This window comes from Caretta caretta, chromosome 14 (assembly GCF_965140235.1).
Source record: "Caretta caretta isolate rCarCar2 chromosome 14, rCarCar1.hap1, whole genome shotgun sequence".
In the NCBI taxonomy this organism is placed as follows: domain Eukaryota; kingdom Metazoa; phylum Chordata; order Testudines; family Cheloniidae; genus Caretta; species Caretta caretta.
Genome location: NC_134219.1, coordinates 39423531 through 39440118, shown reverse-complemented (window position 1 = coordinate 39440118; position 16588 = coordinate 39423531). Strand labels below are relative to the sequence as shown.

The following is a 16588-nucleotide window of genomic DNA, read 5'->3' as shown; positions in this document are numbered from 1 at the left end:
ATGTGGGGGGAGAGAGGCATCCACAAAAGCCAGCGTGCTAGCTGGGGAGACTAGCCCTCCGGAGATACTGATGAGAGGGGTGTGTCCTAAGCCCCAACTCCCTCAGAGTTTGGTGTAGGAATGGGCCTGTCTCTGATCCACACCTGGGAACCCCTCTCCTGGAGTCGAGTGGCTTAGCTACCTAAGCTGTTTCATGCAAGATGGAGTTCTGCACCTGTGTTGCTCCGCACAACGTGGCCAGGGAAGAGGTTGAAGACTTTCTTCATAACTGTTAGCCTGGGGGTAGGGCACTCACCTTGTATGGGGAGACTCCAGTTCAAGTTCTCCCTCTGCCTGGTGAGGAGAAGAGATTTGAGTCTCCCACCTCTCAAGAGTCAATTGTGACATTGCCATGAGCACCGTCCTGGGGCAACTTGAGAGGGAGATGGAAAGTCAATGGTAGTTCAGAACCCAACTTCATGAGACTTCTTTGAAAATCCCAGCTTCAGATCATGAAATCAGCACTGCACTGTATATAAATTGCACAGAGGACAGACTCCTTAGCAGGTTGACCTTCCCCTCCACCCCCAACATTGTTTTTCTTGCCTCAGGAACAAATTCAAACCCAGTTGAACACACTGAAGCAAGAGAGAGGAGAACTTCTGGAGTGGAAACAGGATGCAGAGACGCAAAGCCAGGAATATCTGGTAGGTCCCCATTGTTATGGTCCAGAAGTTACATCAGTCAGGGGTGATATTTCTCTCTGTGGGGAGAGTGTCAGCCCTTGTCTACACGCAGCACTGCTTTGATTTAGCTCTGGCTACATCTACACGGCACACCGCTGGGGGCATCCTGTAGGGTATGTGTAGCTACACAGCACAGTGAGAAACAGGCTGTGTCCACACTGTCATGTGTAGCTACATGTGTGAATAAAAGACTCCAGCAGGGGGAGGCTGCGGAGCGGCCGGAGCCTTCCTCCACTCCCTGGAGCCTTTTCCTGTGGTGGGGAAAGGCTCTGGCACTGGGGAAGCAGCAGGACACTCAGTGTAGATGGGGGAGGCCCTGCTTGGGGGTGTATAGAGCCCTGTGTGTAGGGTTTATACCCAGAGGGTTCAGGCATATTGCGACTCTACTTGCTTAAGCCATGCCTCGCCATCTACACTGCTATTTATGCCCATGTTAGCGGGTGCATATAGTGTAGGTCCTCTACACACCACCACAACATTTGTGTAGTACAGATGTACCTCAAATCACTTTTTAATGTAATGTCTTTGTTCTGGTGCAAGGCCCTCACAGGCAAACATTTTGAACCTAGTTTAATTTGACCCTAGTGTGGTGTGTAGGGTTCACCTTGTCCAGTTAAACTGAGATAAAATGTGCTAACTGGGAGCAAGGTCAAGCTCAGATCAGGGTTAGCTGTGATGTATTGGGGACCGAGAGACTTTGTCCGTTGGACCATATGAACTGGAACCATAAACTCACTGAACGTTAAATCTCACAAAATGAGGGTCAATCCATCCTCATGATTGTGTCCACCCATTATATACCACACCTGAACATAGCCATTCTATGAACAACGTACCCTCATGTCTCAATGTCTGTACTTTGACCCCTTAACCTCTTACCCCCAATCGGGGATATTGCAGAGTATGGATTCCTTACGCCACTCGATCTGAAACCGAACTTCGCTCCTCTTGATAATCCGTACATTATTCCCTGGTATCCAGAAACGTCTGCTCCAGGGGTTCTCAAACTGGGGGTCGGGACCCCTCAGGGGGTCGCATGGTTATTACATGGGGGGTCGTGAGCTGTCAACCTCCACCCCAAACCCCGCTTTTCCTCCAGCATTTATAATGATGTTAAAAATATTCAAAAGTATTTTTAATTTATTCGGGGGGTCGCACTCAGAGGCTTGCTATGTGAAAGGGGTCGCCAGTAAAAAAGTTTGAGAACCACGGTTCTACTCTGTACCGTTCACAGTTTTTTTAAACATCATCTTGATAACCTCAAGCACTTTGTCTCTTGTTGAGAGACCCTTGCAGGGTGTGATCATGTTTATCTTTGTTTATCATCCCTCTGGGCTCATTCCTCCACTGGCTTCCAGTTTCAACTCAAAGCACTGATCTTATTCCCCACACATCCAGCTACAAACACTGATTTCAGGGGAGATTTTCAAAGGCACGTATGGTGATTAGGTGCCTAATTCATATGGACTGTCAGTAGGACTTAGGCACCCAGTGGCTATTTTGTATCTCAGAAATCTTCCTCCTGAATCTCCACCAGGCACAACTGGTTTCCTCTGGGACAGTGTAATTAACAGAATGCCAGATGAAACATGCAAAAGCTGGAGAAGAAGCATTTTGCATGGTGTGTTTTGTAACTGGTGTTTTATGTGGATAACCAGCAGAACCCTTTCCTTCTTCAGTCTTCTCCACAACTCTCTGCCAATGTATTTCTGATTCTGAGTCAGACCTCCCCCCTTCCAACCTTTCTGCTATTGGAAGATTCTAGATGATCAACAGAATATACTAAGCCACTCAGACCTGAAAACTCATCATTTTAGAGAGATTGGGTGCCATTTTCAGAAGTGCCTAAGTGATTTCGGAGCCTAGGGTTAACAATTTTGCAAGTGGTTAAGGGCGAGATTCTCAAAGGTATTTAGGGGCTTAAAATGCAGGGAGAGCTGTCCTATTTTCAAAAGTCACTTTCAAAGAAACTTAGGCTCCTTAGCATCCAAAGTGACCTTTTGAAAATGGGAACTGGAGGCGTACGTCCCGAAGGCACTTCGGAACATGTTGTTCATTCAGGCCAGCTGAGAGACTGTCAGGCATATTCTCCTGAAATCTCAACCATGTGTTTGTAGTACGTTGATATGAAAAGAGGGCTCTAAGAACTGTTCCTATCAGGGACATGGGGAGAGTCTGGGATGTCCAACTTTCTCATTTGTGAAAACCGGATGCTGAGCACTGGAACCTGCCCTGTGCCCTGCCGCCACTTTCCCTCGAGGTCCCGCCCCCCACTCCTCTGTCCCTCTCCCACTGTCACTTGCTGCTCTCTCCACCTCCCTCCCCCTGCCAGCTGAGCAGAGCTCTAGGGGTGTGGTGGAGGTGACTGGGGCAGGGTGGGAGAGGGAGAGCCACGCTCCAGGGGTGGAGGGGTGATTGGAGCAGGATGGGGGAGATGCCGGTACTTTTCTCCCCCCCATGGAGCCATCCCTGAGTGCTCCTCCAGGCTCCAGCAGCATCTGCTGCTCCTCTCGCCCTCTGGTGGTGGAAGCCAGTTACTGTGGGTAACCGGACTTCTCATGTCCAGTCAGCAGTGCTGACCGGACACTGCCAGGTTTCCCTTTTGACTGGACTTCCCAGTTGAAAACTGGACATCTGGCAACCCTTATCCTTGATCTGTCCTTTCCTGTTTCTGTCCCTTCATTATAGGGAAAGATAGAAGCTGAGAGGCAGAAGATCATGTCTGAATTTGAGCAACTGCGGCAGTTCCTGGATGAGCAAGAGCGACTCCTGCTGGCCCAACTGGAAGAGCTGGACAAGGAAATTGTGAAGATACAGGATGAAAATGTCACCAAACTGTCTGAAAAGATTTCCCGTCTCGGTGACTTGATCAGTGAGATAGAAGAGAAGTGTCAGCAGCCAACAAGTGAATTCCTGCAGGTGAGACAGTTAGAGACACCCAGATCCCTGCCCAGGGAAGGGAGAGATTCTGATTGATTAGCTTTGGAGTTTATTAAGTTCTTGGAGAGGTCCTACTTCACAATGGAGACTGTCAGTGTGTCCTTTAGCGAAGTGAGGGAAAACAAAATGTGACATTTCTAATATTTCCAATGTGGAAACAGTTTTGCTGTTTTAAAGGCAGATGGTTCAGGCCTTTTTGAGACATCCTGTGTAAGCCCCTTCATTTTCAGTTTAAACCAATTTTTACCAAAAAATTTCTGGGTTTTACAAAAAAGTATTATTGAGGTTTTTCTGATTTTCATCCTACTTTTTTATCATTCAAATATATACAAAAAACTTGTTTTATTAAGAAAATACAATACATTGCATGAGATCTCTGTATTCCGATAATACATTAGTCTGTGTGTATATGCAAAGCTGCCCGCTGAAGAAAGAGCGTATTGTTCTAGCAGATGCACACAATAAACCAACAGGCACGCACGCAAGCTCTGAAGTGCGTGTGCGTCTGAACCTACTGATAAATCACACGCCCACCAAGTACACATTTCAAACTGTTAGTAGACAATGGGTTAAAGATTTGACGCACTAAAATGGGAAGAAAATGAAAATCTACATCAGAATACATTTCAGAACACAAGGAAGTATTCAAAAGGGCTAAAGAAACAACAACAGGAGAGAAGGATGAAGTTGAGCGTATGCGCTGCAAATGGTGTGGCCCAATTATCGAAGGTGAATATTTATAGACTAATCGTTCTAAGCAAAGCTTTTGATACGGTCTCCCACAGCATTCTGGCCAGCAAGTTAAAGAAGTATGGGCTGGATGAATGGACTATAAGGTGGATAGAAAGCTGACTAGATTGTCAGGCTCAACAGGTAGTGATCGATGGCTCCATATCTAGTTGGCAGCCAGTGTCAAGCAGAGTGCCCCAAGGGTCAGTCCTGGGGCCGGTTTTGTTCAATATCTTCATTAATGATCTGGAGGATGGTGTGGATTGCACCCTCAGCAATTGCACCTGCAGATGACACTAAACTGGGAGGAGGGGTAGATATGCTGGAGGGTAGGGATAGGATACAGAGGAACCTAGACAAATTAGAGGATTGGGCCAAAAGAAATCTGATGAGGTTCAACAAGGACAAGTGCACTTAGGACAGAAGAATCCCATGAACTGCTACAAACTAGGGACCGAATGGCTAGGCAGCAGTTCTGCAGAAAAGGACCTAGGGGTTACAGTGGACGAGAAGCTGGATATGAGTCAACAATCTGCCCTTGTTGTGAAGAAGTCCAACGGCATTTTGGGCTGTATAAGTAGGGGCATTGCCAGCAGATTGAGGGATGTGATCATTCCCATCTATTCGGCATTGGTGAGACCTCACTTGGAGTACCGTGTCCAGTTTTGGGCCCCCCGCTACAAGAAGGATGTGGAAAAATTGGAAAGAGTCCAGCGGAGGGCTACAAAAATGATGAGGGGGCTGGAGCACATGACTTATGAGAAGAGGCTGAGGGAACTGGGATTGCTTAGTCTGCAGAAGAGCAGAATGGGGGAGGATTTTTTGATAGCTGCTTTCAATTACCTGAAAGGGGGTTCCAAAGAGGATGGATCTAGACTGTTCTCAGTGGTAACCAGATGCCAGAACAAGGAGTAATGGTCTGAAGTTGCAGTGGGGGAAGTTTAGGTTGGATATTAGGAAAAACTTTTTCAGTAGGAGGGTGGTGAAGCACTGGAATGGGTTACCTAGGGAGGTGGTGGAATCTTCTTCCTTAGTGGCTTTTAGGGTCAGGCTTGACAAAGCCCTGGCTGCGATGATTTAGCTGGGGAGTGGCCCTGCTTTGAGCAGGGGCTTGGACTAGATGACCTCCTGAGGTCCCTTCCAACCCTGATATTCTGTGATTCTACACCAGTAACCTGTTTGTTCAAATGAAACGTTTTATTTGGGGATTACAGATATATTGTTTTCTTAAACTCAGGGGGGCCCTTGTGCTTTGAGTTCTGTTTTAGTTCTGCAGCAAACCACAGGGATGAACAGAATTCAAAGCATTCATCTACTGAATACTTTTTCTCCCTGTCTTTCCATCCACCAAAACAAACCCCGATATTTAACCAGAAAACTTAATAGTTTTCTGCACTGATTTGCACCTGTTTTTATTGTGGTAATAAACACTGATAAAATCCCAGGAAAAATTAACTAAAATAAAAACTGAAAATGAAGGGCCCTAACGATATGAAAGCAATAAAAGGCACAACTCCACTTTCTAGGAAGTGAGAGATTAGGAAAGCAAAGTTCTTTGCAGGGCCTATTAAGAAATGAGAATGAATCCAGCTTCCAGAACTGCTGAGCAGAATTGCATACATGGAGAAAGGCAAACGCTCTGGACACAGCAGTTGCATGTGGCAGTCAAGGATTCATGCGTCTGATCAGTCTGTTTGAGCAAATGCCATAGAATTTAGAAGGAGAAAACCCACAGTCATGGTGTGTGCTTAGGGGTCCCATTCCATCGAAATCTGTGAATGGACTTTTGAAGTTGCTAACTGCAGAGAACTGCATCTCGAGCTCAACTAGGGATGGCAAAGCAAGTCCCCTGCAGAGCAGAAGCGATCCGCATCTTGTGGCACTTGGGACTGAACTCTTTCTCTTTTCTAGGACATCAAAAGCACCTGGAGCAGGTATGTGACTCCTTCCCACTCCCCCTCACGCGTCGTGGTGCTAGAAGGGGACTTCCCCCCAGGGTCAGATTTTGCAGGGCATTTAGTCACCTGAGACGTAGCTAGGCACTTGGTGGGGTTTTCCAAAGCAGCTAAGCGAGTTAGGCACCTCCCATTGTGATCAGTGGCAGTTGGGAGCCTGACTTGGTTAGGTGCTTTTGAAAATCCCAGGAGGCACCTTTAAAAATCAAGCCTTAAGTGACTTGCCCAAGGCCATGCAGGGAGGCTGTGGCAGAGCAGGGAGTGGAACATAGGTTTCCAGAGTCCTACAGCAACCCCTTAACCACTGGAGCATCCTTTCCCATGAGATTAGGCCCTTCTCTCTGAGGGGCAGCCTGTGGGACCCCTTACTCTCTTTAACTCCCATTGGAGGAGCTAGGCATTTAAAAACTCCAGTGAGGAGATGAATTGTCTCACCAGTGGGAGTTAGAAGCTCTCATTGAGCCCACAAGAGAGCAGCCTCTGGTCGCTCATTCTCAAGAAAGAAAAGATTTAGGGTGTTTCCCCCTCCCCCCCCCCCCCCCCCAGGTGTGAGAAGGTGAAGTTCGAGAAACCAATGGCTGTGTCACAGGATGTGAGCGAGAGAATTGGCGTCTCTTCCCAAAGAAATGTTTGTCTACAGGAGGCTCTGAAGAAATTCAAAGGTAACTTAACAGTTATTTGGGCTCATGATATGGCGATGGCACATCGAGATGTGCCTCTGACTGTGGAAGGAGTTGGACTCTGGCCTATTAGTTCTCAGCTCGTCACAGCTAGACGTCTGTGGGTGGGATGGGGAGGGCTCAGGGCTGATGCCAGTTTGCCAAGCCTCCACTTGGATTGTCTCAGACCCAACCATGGGTGTCAAAATTGGCCACTCAGCATTTCAGAGACACACAATCGCCAGATGTTTTAGAAAATGTTGAATTTCACCTCCATGGCTGGGATTTTCCAAGGGACCTAGGGGATTTAGGCCCCATCTCTCTCTGACTGTCAATGGGAGTTGGCCACCACGTGGCCTCAGCCCTTTTGAAAATCCCAGACTCTGTACCTCAAGTTCCTCCATCTTGAAAAAGGAGGAAATAATGGCCAACCTACCTTGTTGTGCTAATTAGTGAATGCCACCGAGTGCTTTGAGATCGTTGGAGTAAGGCAGGAGATGGACGATATATTTTGGACGATGATTTCACTTTAGTTTGGTCTCACTGGAAAGGTCTCCCCATTCCGACCTGCCTCTCGTTCTGTGGTCTTTTCCTTTGGGCTATCTCTCAGAATTACAGCACGGTTCCATGCCGTGCTGCGACAGCCGTGTCAGCCCCAGGATATTAGACAGGGTGGGGGAGGACATAGCTTTTATTGGACCAACTCCTGTTGGTGACAGAGACAAGCTTTTGAGTTACACGGACCTGAAGAAGAGCTCTGAGTAAGCTCCAAAGCTGGTCTCTCTCAATCACGGTTACATTAATTAACGGTAGAAATGTCACCAGAGTCAAGACAACATGAAATCACCTCTCTTCCAATCCTTCCTTTCTCTTGAGACCCAGCCCTATGAACTGAGCTCAAATGCAGAGAGAAAGGGTATGGGCTAGATTCACAAAAGGACTTGGGGTGAGGGGGTCTACTTGCCATTTTAGGCACCTCAGTCCCAGAATCAGACCACACTGGGATTCACAAAGACCCCCCACTCAGCTGCAACCAAACCTTGTAGGTGCCTAAAATTACTCATCACCTCTATTTTTGCGGTAAAAGTCCCCTAGGCACCTATGTTTCTGCCTCTGTGCATGCGCACTGCAGTTCCAGTCCAGCTACCAAGACAGCTAAGCCCCAGAGAGATACACGAACTGGGGAAAGAAAGGGGTTCCTCCTCCTAACTCACCTACAGGGCCACAATCTGAAATGCCTGCTCTGAGCTCGCTTACTGACTCGGGCCCTATATGTGAACTTACCCAAAAGAACCAGGCTCTAGGGAAAGAGGAGCTCCCTTATAATGTATAGTTCTGTGATTTGGGTACTGACCTGGGATGTGGGAGATCCCCAGTTCCAATCCTCTGTCCCCCTGAGGGGAAGAAGGGATTCCAACAGGGGTCTGATATAGGCCTCTCTGTTGCCCCTTTTGAATCTGATCCACTGTGTATAAATAATTGAGCAGCGGGACAGGCTTCTGGGCATCCCTCCCAAGAGCATGCTCTAACCACCTGGGACGTTCTCATGATTTCTCTCTGCCTCTGGCCCAATGAATTATTGATTATCCCCAGTGGAACCTCTCCCACAGGAGAGCATGTGGGCACCCAGTATCAGACAATCCTGCAGCCCAGAGATTAGGGCACTCCTTGAGAGGTGGTAGATCCCATTTCAAATCCCTGCTCCCTCTGCGGCACAGGCTTGACTTGAACCAGGGGTCTCCCAAAGGCCAGCTGAGTGTTCTAACCACAGGGCTAAAAGTTACAAGCGAGGTGGGTTTCCTTCCCCCGCCAGGCTTCTTGCCAAAAAAAATGGCACAGGTGCCGGTCATCAAGAGAGGGCTCGCAGCTGAGAATCCCACGCCGAGGGAGGCGCCTACGGTGCTGCCCAGATTCGGTCGCCGAACTCCCTGAGTGGGCCGGGGCTTAGCACACCCCCGCACCTTGGCATTTCCCACTGGCTGGCGTAAGCAGGGAGTCGCCTAGCATGCTGGCTTTTATGAAGCTCATTCCAAGGCGCATCTCTCTCCCCATTCATGGTGCAGATTGCCTGGGAGCCTGACTCTGGCTTTGTGAATCACAGTGACTTTCTAGGTGCCTAAGCGTTGGGTGTTGTGATGCTAAGCGTCAGCTTGCCTAAGTTTCTTTGTGAATCCAGCCCCGTTTTCATGAGGCTATTTTCCTACAAGAAAGGGGCAAATCACCTCTCCTCTGATCTTTTCTTCCTCTAGAGACCCTGCCCTATCAACTGAACTTTCTGATCTCCAAGGCAGAGAAAGAGGGTAAGTTTTCATAAGGATATTTTCCTACGACAATTATTAATTAAAATCTCCGGATTAATTTTTTAGAAGACACTTCTGAATTCAAACAAGAGAGGTTTCCACCAATACAGAGCTATGGATTCCAAGGTTAGAAGGAACCATTATATCATAATGGCCAGACTGGGTCAGACCAAAGGTCCATCTAGCCTAGTATCCTGTCTTCCGACAGTGGCCAATGCCAGGTGCCCCAGAGGGAATGAACAGAACAGGGAATCATCCAGCCCATCGCCCATTCCCATTTTGTGATGTATGAACGTGCACATACTATTTACAATTGGAAAGTAGGGTACATTTTTTAGGTCCAATAATCAGCCTTTAGGGCACACTCAGGTCACATTTTTCTGCTTCTCTCGGCAATTATAAGGACTAGAAGTTTGCTCAATTTTTATTTTTTATATGAAAGACAAGCTTCACTACTGGAAAACATCATTAACACAGAGTGCAGGTTGACCATCAGTGCCTTGTACTCTCCCAGAACATGAAAGGAACCCATATTTCAACCTCTGAAAACTGGGAAATAAAGAGTTAAGGAAGTGTCTCCCACCAGTTCCTGTGCTATACTTCCCTCTCACCCTAGCGTCAGGAGCATGGACTCGTGCTGGGCTCTATCCATCCCCAGCTGGTGGAAGGTCCCTTGCGGGGAGACCACGCTAAGGCCAGTACTGAACCAGGCAGAGAATCAGGACTGCAGCGGCAGTCAAAAAAGCAAACAGAATGTTGGGAATCATTCGGAAAGGGGTGGATAATAAGACAGAAAATATCATATTGCCTGTATATAAATCCCTGGTACGCCACATCTTGAATACTGCGTGCAGATGTGGTTGCCCCATCTCAAAAAAGATATATTGGAAAAGGTTCAGAAAAGGGCAACAAAAACTATTAGGGGTATGGAACAGCTGCCATATGAGGAGAGATTAATGAGATTGGGACTTTTCAGCTTGGAAAAGGGACGACTAAGCAGGGATATGATAGAGGTCTATAAAATCATGACGAGTGTGGAGAAAGTAAATAAAGAAGTGTTGTTTACTTCTTCTCATAACATAAAAACTAGGGGTCACCAAATGAAATTTCAGAGTAGCAGCCATGTTAGTCTGTATCCGCAAAAAGAAAAGGAGTACTTGTGGCACCTTAGAGACTAACAAATTTATTTGAGCATAAGCTACAGCTCACTTTGAGCTGTAGATCACGAAAGCTCATGCTCAAATAAATTTTAGTCTCTAAGGTGCCACAAGTCCTCCTTTTCTTTTTTCATATTTTTCAAATTAATAGGCGATAGGTTTAAACCTATAACGCGCTGCCCCTGGACCAGAGCATGAGGAAAGGGAGAGGTAGCACTACTGTGAGAGGGGAACCCCCATCGTCGCGCTCTGTTACCCCTGGGCCAGGAGATGGGGAAAGGTAGAGGATGGGGAAAGGTGACAGGTAGCAAGTTGCGATGGGAATGCTCCCTCTGGACTGCAGGATGGGGAAAGGCAAAGGCAGCAAATTGTTTCATGGCAGTAAAAGGGAGAATAGAGATGTCAGTAGCAACTACAGGTCGCAAATTGTGCAGGCAGCAGTTCGTAGCGTTGAACTAACAACTTAAAATGCCTTGTTCCAAAATTTTAAGTAACATTTAACTTTTAAACGCCTGAACAGCAAATGTAACTTTTCTTGTCTGCAGAGTGAACACTGGCATTTTTGTCTGTTTGAATAATCAAAGTGGTGCTTTCCATGCCTTCTTGGCTGCAAAGATTTGAACTGCTTCCTGCTGAAGGTCCACCGTCTGGGCCAGCTCATGCTCTGTTGAGATGGTTGCAAGGCCGACCAGCCTATCCTGTGTCATTGTGGAGCACAGATGTGTTTTTATTAACTGCAGCTTGGAGAAGGTGCGTTCTCCACTGGCAACTGCTACAGGAAGTGTTAGAAGTATGCGCAGAGCAACAAAAGCATTTGGAAAGCGGTGACTCATCTTCTTTGTGCACATATATTCCAGGACAGCCTTTGGAGTTGATCCTGCTGAAATGTATCTTGAAAGGGCTTTCAGTTCATCACCTAAATCACTCGCATCAATATCATCATGTGTCAACACTGTCTCTAGTGCCCTGCATTGCTGGTGTAGGTCTTCTTCAGGGACAGTGAGGAGTTTTGGAATATCATACAACATCCCAAACATACTGCTGTGTTCCTTCAGCTGCATGAAATGTTCTTCAACTGACCGTATTGCACAATCTAGCACCTGGTTAAAGAATTCAACTTTGAATTATTGTTTGGGGTCTCTGATGGGATTATCCCGTGCCTCGTCATCAAAATGTCTTCTTCTGTGGTGACTCCTATATCCTTGAATGGGTGGGAAAATAGCTTCAGTGTCAAGTTCCTCTAACAACTTCTCTGCACTTTTCAAACATTTTGAAATCCCTCATCTGAGCAATAAAACTGTAGGTATGACTTTGCTTTGTCCAGTTGTTCCATTGCTCCAGATATGTCAAGGTCAACACCTTGGAGTCTCTTGCTTACAACATTTATTTCAAACATTATGTCATGCCACAACACTAAGCTACACAGAAATTTGAAGTTATGTATGTTTCTGGTGATTCCATTTCCCTCTGCCACTGTTCTCCCACAAACAGTTCCTGTCATAGCATTATCCTCCATAATAGCAACTATGGCATCATCTATCTTCCCAATTTGGTGTTTGTTAGGCTTTATCGCCTCCACTCAACTTTCCTATTGTGTGGCTGTCACGGAGTCCCTGGGTGATGCTCTGGAACTGCTCCCTACGAAGCCAGTCAGGACTCTGGGGAAGTCTCCTTTCTGGGAGCAGACTGTCTGCAGGACACACAGCTCACACAGCTTCCACCTTCCTGGATCTGACCTCAGAGCATTCAGCATCCTCTGCCACTCCGTGCGCTTCCCACAGCGAGTCCGCCCAGGCAGGCTCCTGGGGAAGCCAGAGGGTCCTGCACTCCAACTCCGCAGTCAGATGTGACTCTCAGCCAGCCAGTAAAACAGAGGTTTATTAGACGACAGGAACATGGTCTAACACAGAGCTTGTAGGTGCAGAGACCAGGACCCCTCAGCTGGGTCCATTTTGGGGGGCAGTGAGCCAGACAACCACATCTGTACTTCACTCCATGTCCCCAGCCAGCCTCAAAACTGAAACTCCCTCCAGCCCCTCCTCTTCTGGGCTTTGTCCATTTCCCAGGCCAGGAGGTCACCTGATTCCTTTGTTCTCCAACCCTTTAGTTCTCACCTTGCAGGGGGGAAGGGCCCAGGCCATCAGTTGCCAGGAAACAGGGTGTTGGCCATTCTCTGTGTCCAGACCCTGCACATACCTGCCCTCTAGGGCTCTGCAACGATCATATGCCCTTATCCCACCACCTAGATACTTAAGAACTGCCTAGGGGAAACTGAGGCACCCCCACAATATTCAGAGGAAACACTACGAACAGTCCCGCTTCGTCACAGTGGCACACAGTGGTTTCAGTATCAGAGAGGATGTTCCCAGATGTTGCTTCAAAATTTGCCATCGATGAGTTGATGCCGAGAAAAATACATAGACGCTTTGAATTACATTAAAAAATTCAGCAGCCTCACTAGAAGCTGATGCTGCATCACTGACCACCAAGTTCAATGAATAAGAACTGCATGGGACAAAAAAAGCTCGAGGGTTTAACTCTCGGATCCGTGTCTGTACTCCTCTGTTCTTTCCTCTCATGTTGGCACCATTATCGTAGCCCTGACCTCTCATGTCAGCTATCGCAATTCCCGTATCTTCCAGCTTTTTAAGAAGCACATCTGTCATACCAGCTCCTGTGGTATCATCAATGTCAATAAATTCTAGAAAATGCTCTCTGACAGTCACCATTGCAGGGACATTTTCACTAGGTTCTGTTGTTGTTACAAAACGCACCATTAAAGTCATTTGTTCTGTATGGCTGATGTCAGGTGTGCAGTCCAGAATAACAGGGTAATATCTTGCTGACTTCAGATCTGCCACCATCTTCTGTTTGACTTTTGTTGCCAGTAACTGTATGATCTCATGTTGAATTGTTTTTCCAAGGTAGTGGTGTGTACACGTTTCTTGGGTGGTGACTCTTCTTAGCTGCTCCTAGAATACAGCATCAAACTCAGCCATCAGCTCCACAATTTTAAGGTCAGTTAAGGTTAATTTCCATTGTTTGGCACATGCAGCTGATCTGAAGTGCCACGCAGTGCTCGGTTTTGGGTAGCAAGCATTCTCACAATGGCAATGAGCCTTTTCACAACATTTTGCCAGTAAAGAGACTCTGATGCAATCTTCTCTTGATGCTGATCATCTATGGTGGCCTTTAACCTTAGTCTCATCTCATGCTCTTTCCACCTATGGAATGCTCTCTGGTGATTTGCTGCCTTCTCATGGCATGCCAGATTTCTAGCCAGATTTTTCCAGTCCTTTGTTTCTGTAGAACCCAATGTGGCTGGAACATTAGACGGGAAGAGTTTGCAACAAAACCAGTATGCAGCATTCTGGGGTTTTGAGTACATAAGCCATGGCCTCTCCACTTTGTCACCATTGGGGATTTCACGCCAGTAAAGTGTTGGATGGAAACTTCTCTTTTCATTGTCTTTGGGGAACATGAAGTTTTTCACTTGTTGAGGCCAATGCAGTACAAGGAAGTCCCTTGGGTTACTGCTCAAGTGGGTCCACAGTCCTGGATCATCTAGACTTAAGGAACTAAACTCAGGAGCAGCTGTTTCTTGCGCCTCCACCACACTCTTCTCTGATCTACACTTTTCTTCTGGAATGTGCATGGTTACATCCATTTGAGATGGAGACAGGGATGCTGCAGTAGCTGCCAGGTCACCTGCACTCCGACTAACTGGAAGATCAGACATCTCCTCACCACTCACATCCTCACTGGGGCCGGAAGGCTCACCGTGAACATTTGTGTCTGTGTATCTCAGGAGAGCTCCTTCCTGCTTAGATAGAAAAGCTTCCTTCACTTTCTTTCTTTTTCTGAGTGCTGCCCCAGAGGGGCGTTTTCTTCTTTCACTCATGACTGCTGTTCTGTGCCAGCTATAGTGGCCTTCAACACTCAGTTGAAGGGGACAAATAAGCAGGCTGGTAACAGGCCTGAGTGAGGGAAGATATCAGCGTCTTAAGGGCCTAACTGGCTCCTACTGTTTCAGTTGACTGCCTGTTCTCCCCAGGTGGGTTCAGGGAAGCAGCAGGAAACAGGAAGCTGCCTGAGAAGCTGGGGTTAATCAGTCCAGGCTCCTGGGGGTGCTAGAGAGGTACATAAGAGGCTCCTCCTCCTCTTTCTCCCTGCAGCTCCTGCTGCTTTCTGCTGTTCTCCTCACCTTTTCTCCTGCCTGCCTGTTCTGTCTCTTGTTCCCTCCTTCCTCCAGCACAGCACTCCCCCATCTCTGGGCATCTCGAGCAGAGAATACAGATGCCCCAGCACCAGACACAGTTTTCTACGCTCTGGGTCCTAGTGGTGCCTCCCCACAGTCTGGCACCTGAGGCGGCCGCCTCAGTTCGCCTCATGGTCAGGCCAGCCCTGGACCCTGACCACCTCCCATCCAGGGCTTAATTTGTCCCCCAGCTTGCTGGGTCTGAGGAAGGCTGCTGTGCAAAGTGATATTTGTATGTTTGTGAATCACTTTTCGCTGCCTCCCAGCTCGCTAGCAAGTCTCCTGCTGTGAGACGTGATATTAACAAACGTACAAACATCACTTTTCACAGCAGCAGACTTACTTGCTTGCAAAAAAAAAAAAAAAGCAACCAAAAAAGCAAAAGAAACAACAATTAAACAAAGACAAGAACATGCAAAGCACCTTACTTGTGTTTCTATTCGGTGCCACAAGTACTCCTTTTCTTTTTACTGTAAGGAGAGTGATCACTTAAGATGAGCTAATACCAGCAGGAGAGCGGGGGTCGGGGCGGGGGAGGAGAAAACCTTTTGAAGTGATAATCAAGGTGGGCCATTTCCAGCAGTTAACAGAAACGTCCGAGGAGCAGTGGGGGGTGGAGGGGAGGAAATAAACATGGGGAAATAGTTTTATTTTGTGTAATGACCCATCCATTCCCAGTCTCCATTCAAGCCTCAGTTAATTGTATCTAGTTTGCAAATTAATTCCAATTCAGCAGTCTCTCGTTGGAGTCTGTTTTTGAAGTCTTTTTGTTTGAATATTGCGACCTTTAGGTCTGAGATCGAGTGACCAGAGAGATTGAAGTGTTCTCCGACTGGTTTATGAATGTTATAATTCTTGACATCTGATTTGTGTCCATTTTTTCTTTTACGCAGAGACTGTCCAGTTTGACCAATGTACATGGCAGAGGGGCATTGCTGGCACATGATGGCATATATCACATTGGTAGATGGTAATGGCTGCTTTGCCGGGCTCACCTTTCTCCCTCCGTCAGGTTGGCCGATGGGGATAATGAGCCTGGAGATCTCATTCCCACTGCTCTGAGTGCTGCCCATGTGCACACGACCCAGCTCAGCTCTTCCTGTATCCCAGGAACGTCTTCATCTTCTGGGATCCTCATGGCAGCAGTGGGATGATTTAACGGAGTCCCTTAGTCATGGGGCCTTTCTCTCGCTTTTGTTTCAGAGCCAGCGTCCTGGAATCGTCTCCTGGTGCGTGGAGTGGTGGCAGTGGTGGGGGTGCTAGTCTTACTGTACCGATGTGGGTTTTGGAAAGGTAGAGGAAAAGTGTTTGCCTACTCGCAACTCGTCTTCAGGAAGCTGCTGACTCATCCCTCCCCGCAGCCTGGAAGTCGGCAGGATTCCCAGGAACCGGAGCTCCCCGCAGTGTGTGACAGGGACGGGGACCAGGCCCAGGGAACCAGAAACAGGAATCAAGACCCAGCCCTGGAGAATGGGGAAGGAGACCTGCTAATGGAGGACAGACGCTTCCCCCAGGAACCCAGAGGAAGGGGTCCATTAGGTGGGGACACGGGTGTGGCCCAGGAAACTGGAGCAGCGTTGCCAATCCTCCAGGGTGACCGGGAGTCTGCAGGAATTAAAGATTAATTTTGAATGAAAGATTATGTCATGTGATAAAATCTTCAGGAATACGTCCAATTAAAATTGGCAACCCTAAACCGGAGTGGGGGGAGGGGCCCATTAAATGGAGACAGACTTGGGCTCGGGAACCAGCGAGAAGAGCTGATCCCTCCTACGATGCCCCTCAATGGTGGGGACTAGACTGGGTGAAACTTTTCATCTAAACCTATTTGAGGTGAAAAATGCAGATTCAGCAGTTTGCGAATT

At 47.6% G+C, this 16588-nt stretch overlaps 1 protein-coding gene across 1 annotated transcript in view; it reads left to right on the top strand.

Moving 5' to 3' along the window:
- Positions 1 to 3159: 3159 nt before the first annotated feature.
- Positions 3160 to 16588, top strand: part of LOC142068969 (zinc finger protein RFP-like) — a 49026-nt gene continuing 35597 nt past the window's right edge. The window contains exons 1-5 of the mRNA XM_075119088.1: positions 3160 to 3165; positions 3414 to 3644; positions 6306 to 6328; positions 6896 to 7011; positions 9258 to 9308. Of these exons, the coding sequence (XP_074975189.1) occupies positions 3160 to 3165; positions 3414 to 3644; positions 6306 to 6328; positions 6896 to 7011; positions 9258 to 9308 (427 nt within the window). The remainder of the gene's footprint in view (positions 3166 to 3413; positions 3645 to 6305; positions 6329 to 6895; positions 7012 to 9257; positions 9309 to 16588) is intronic.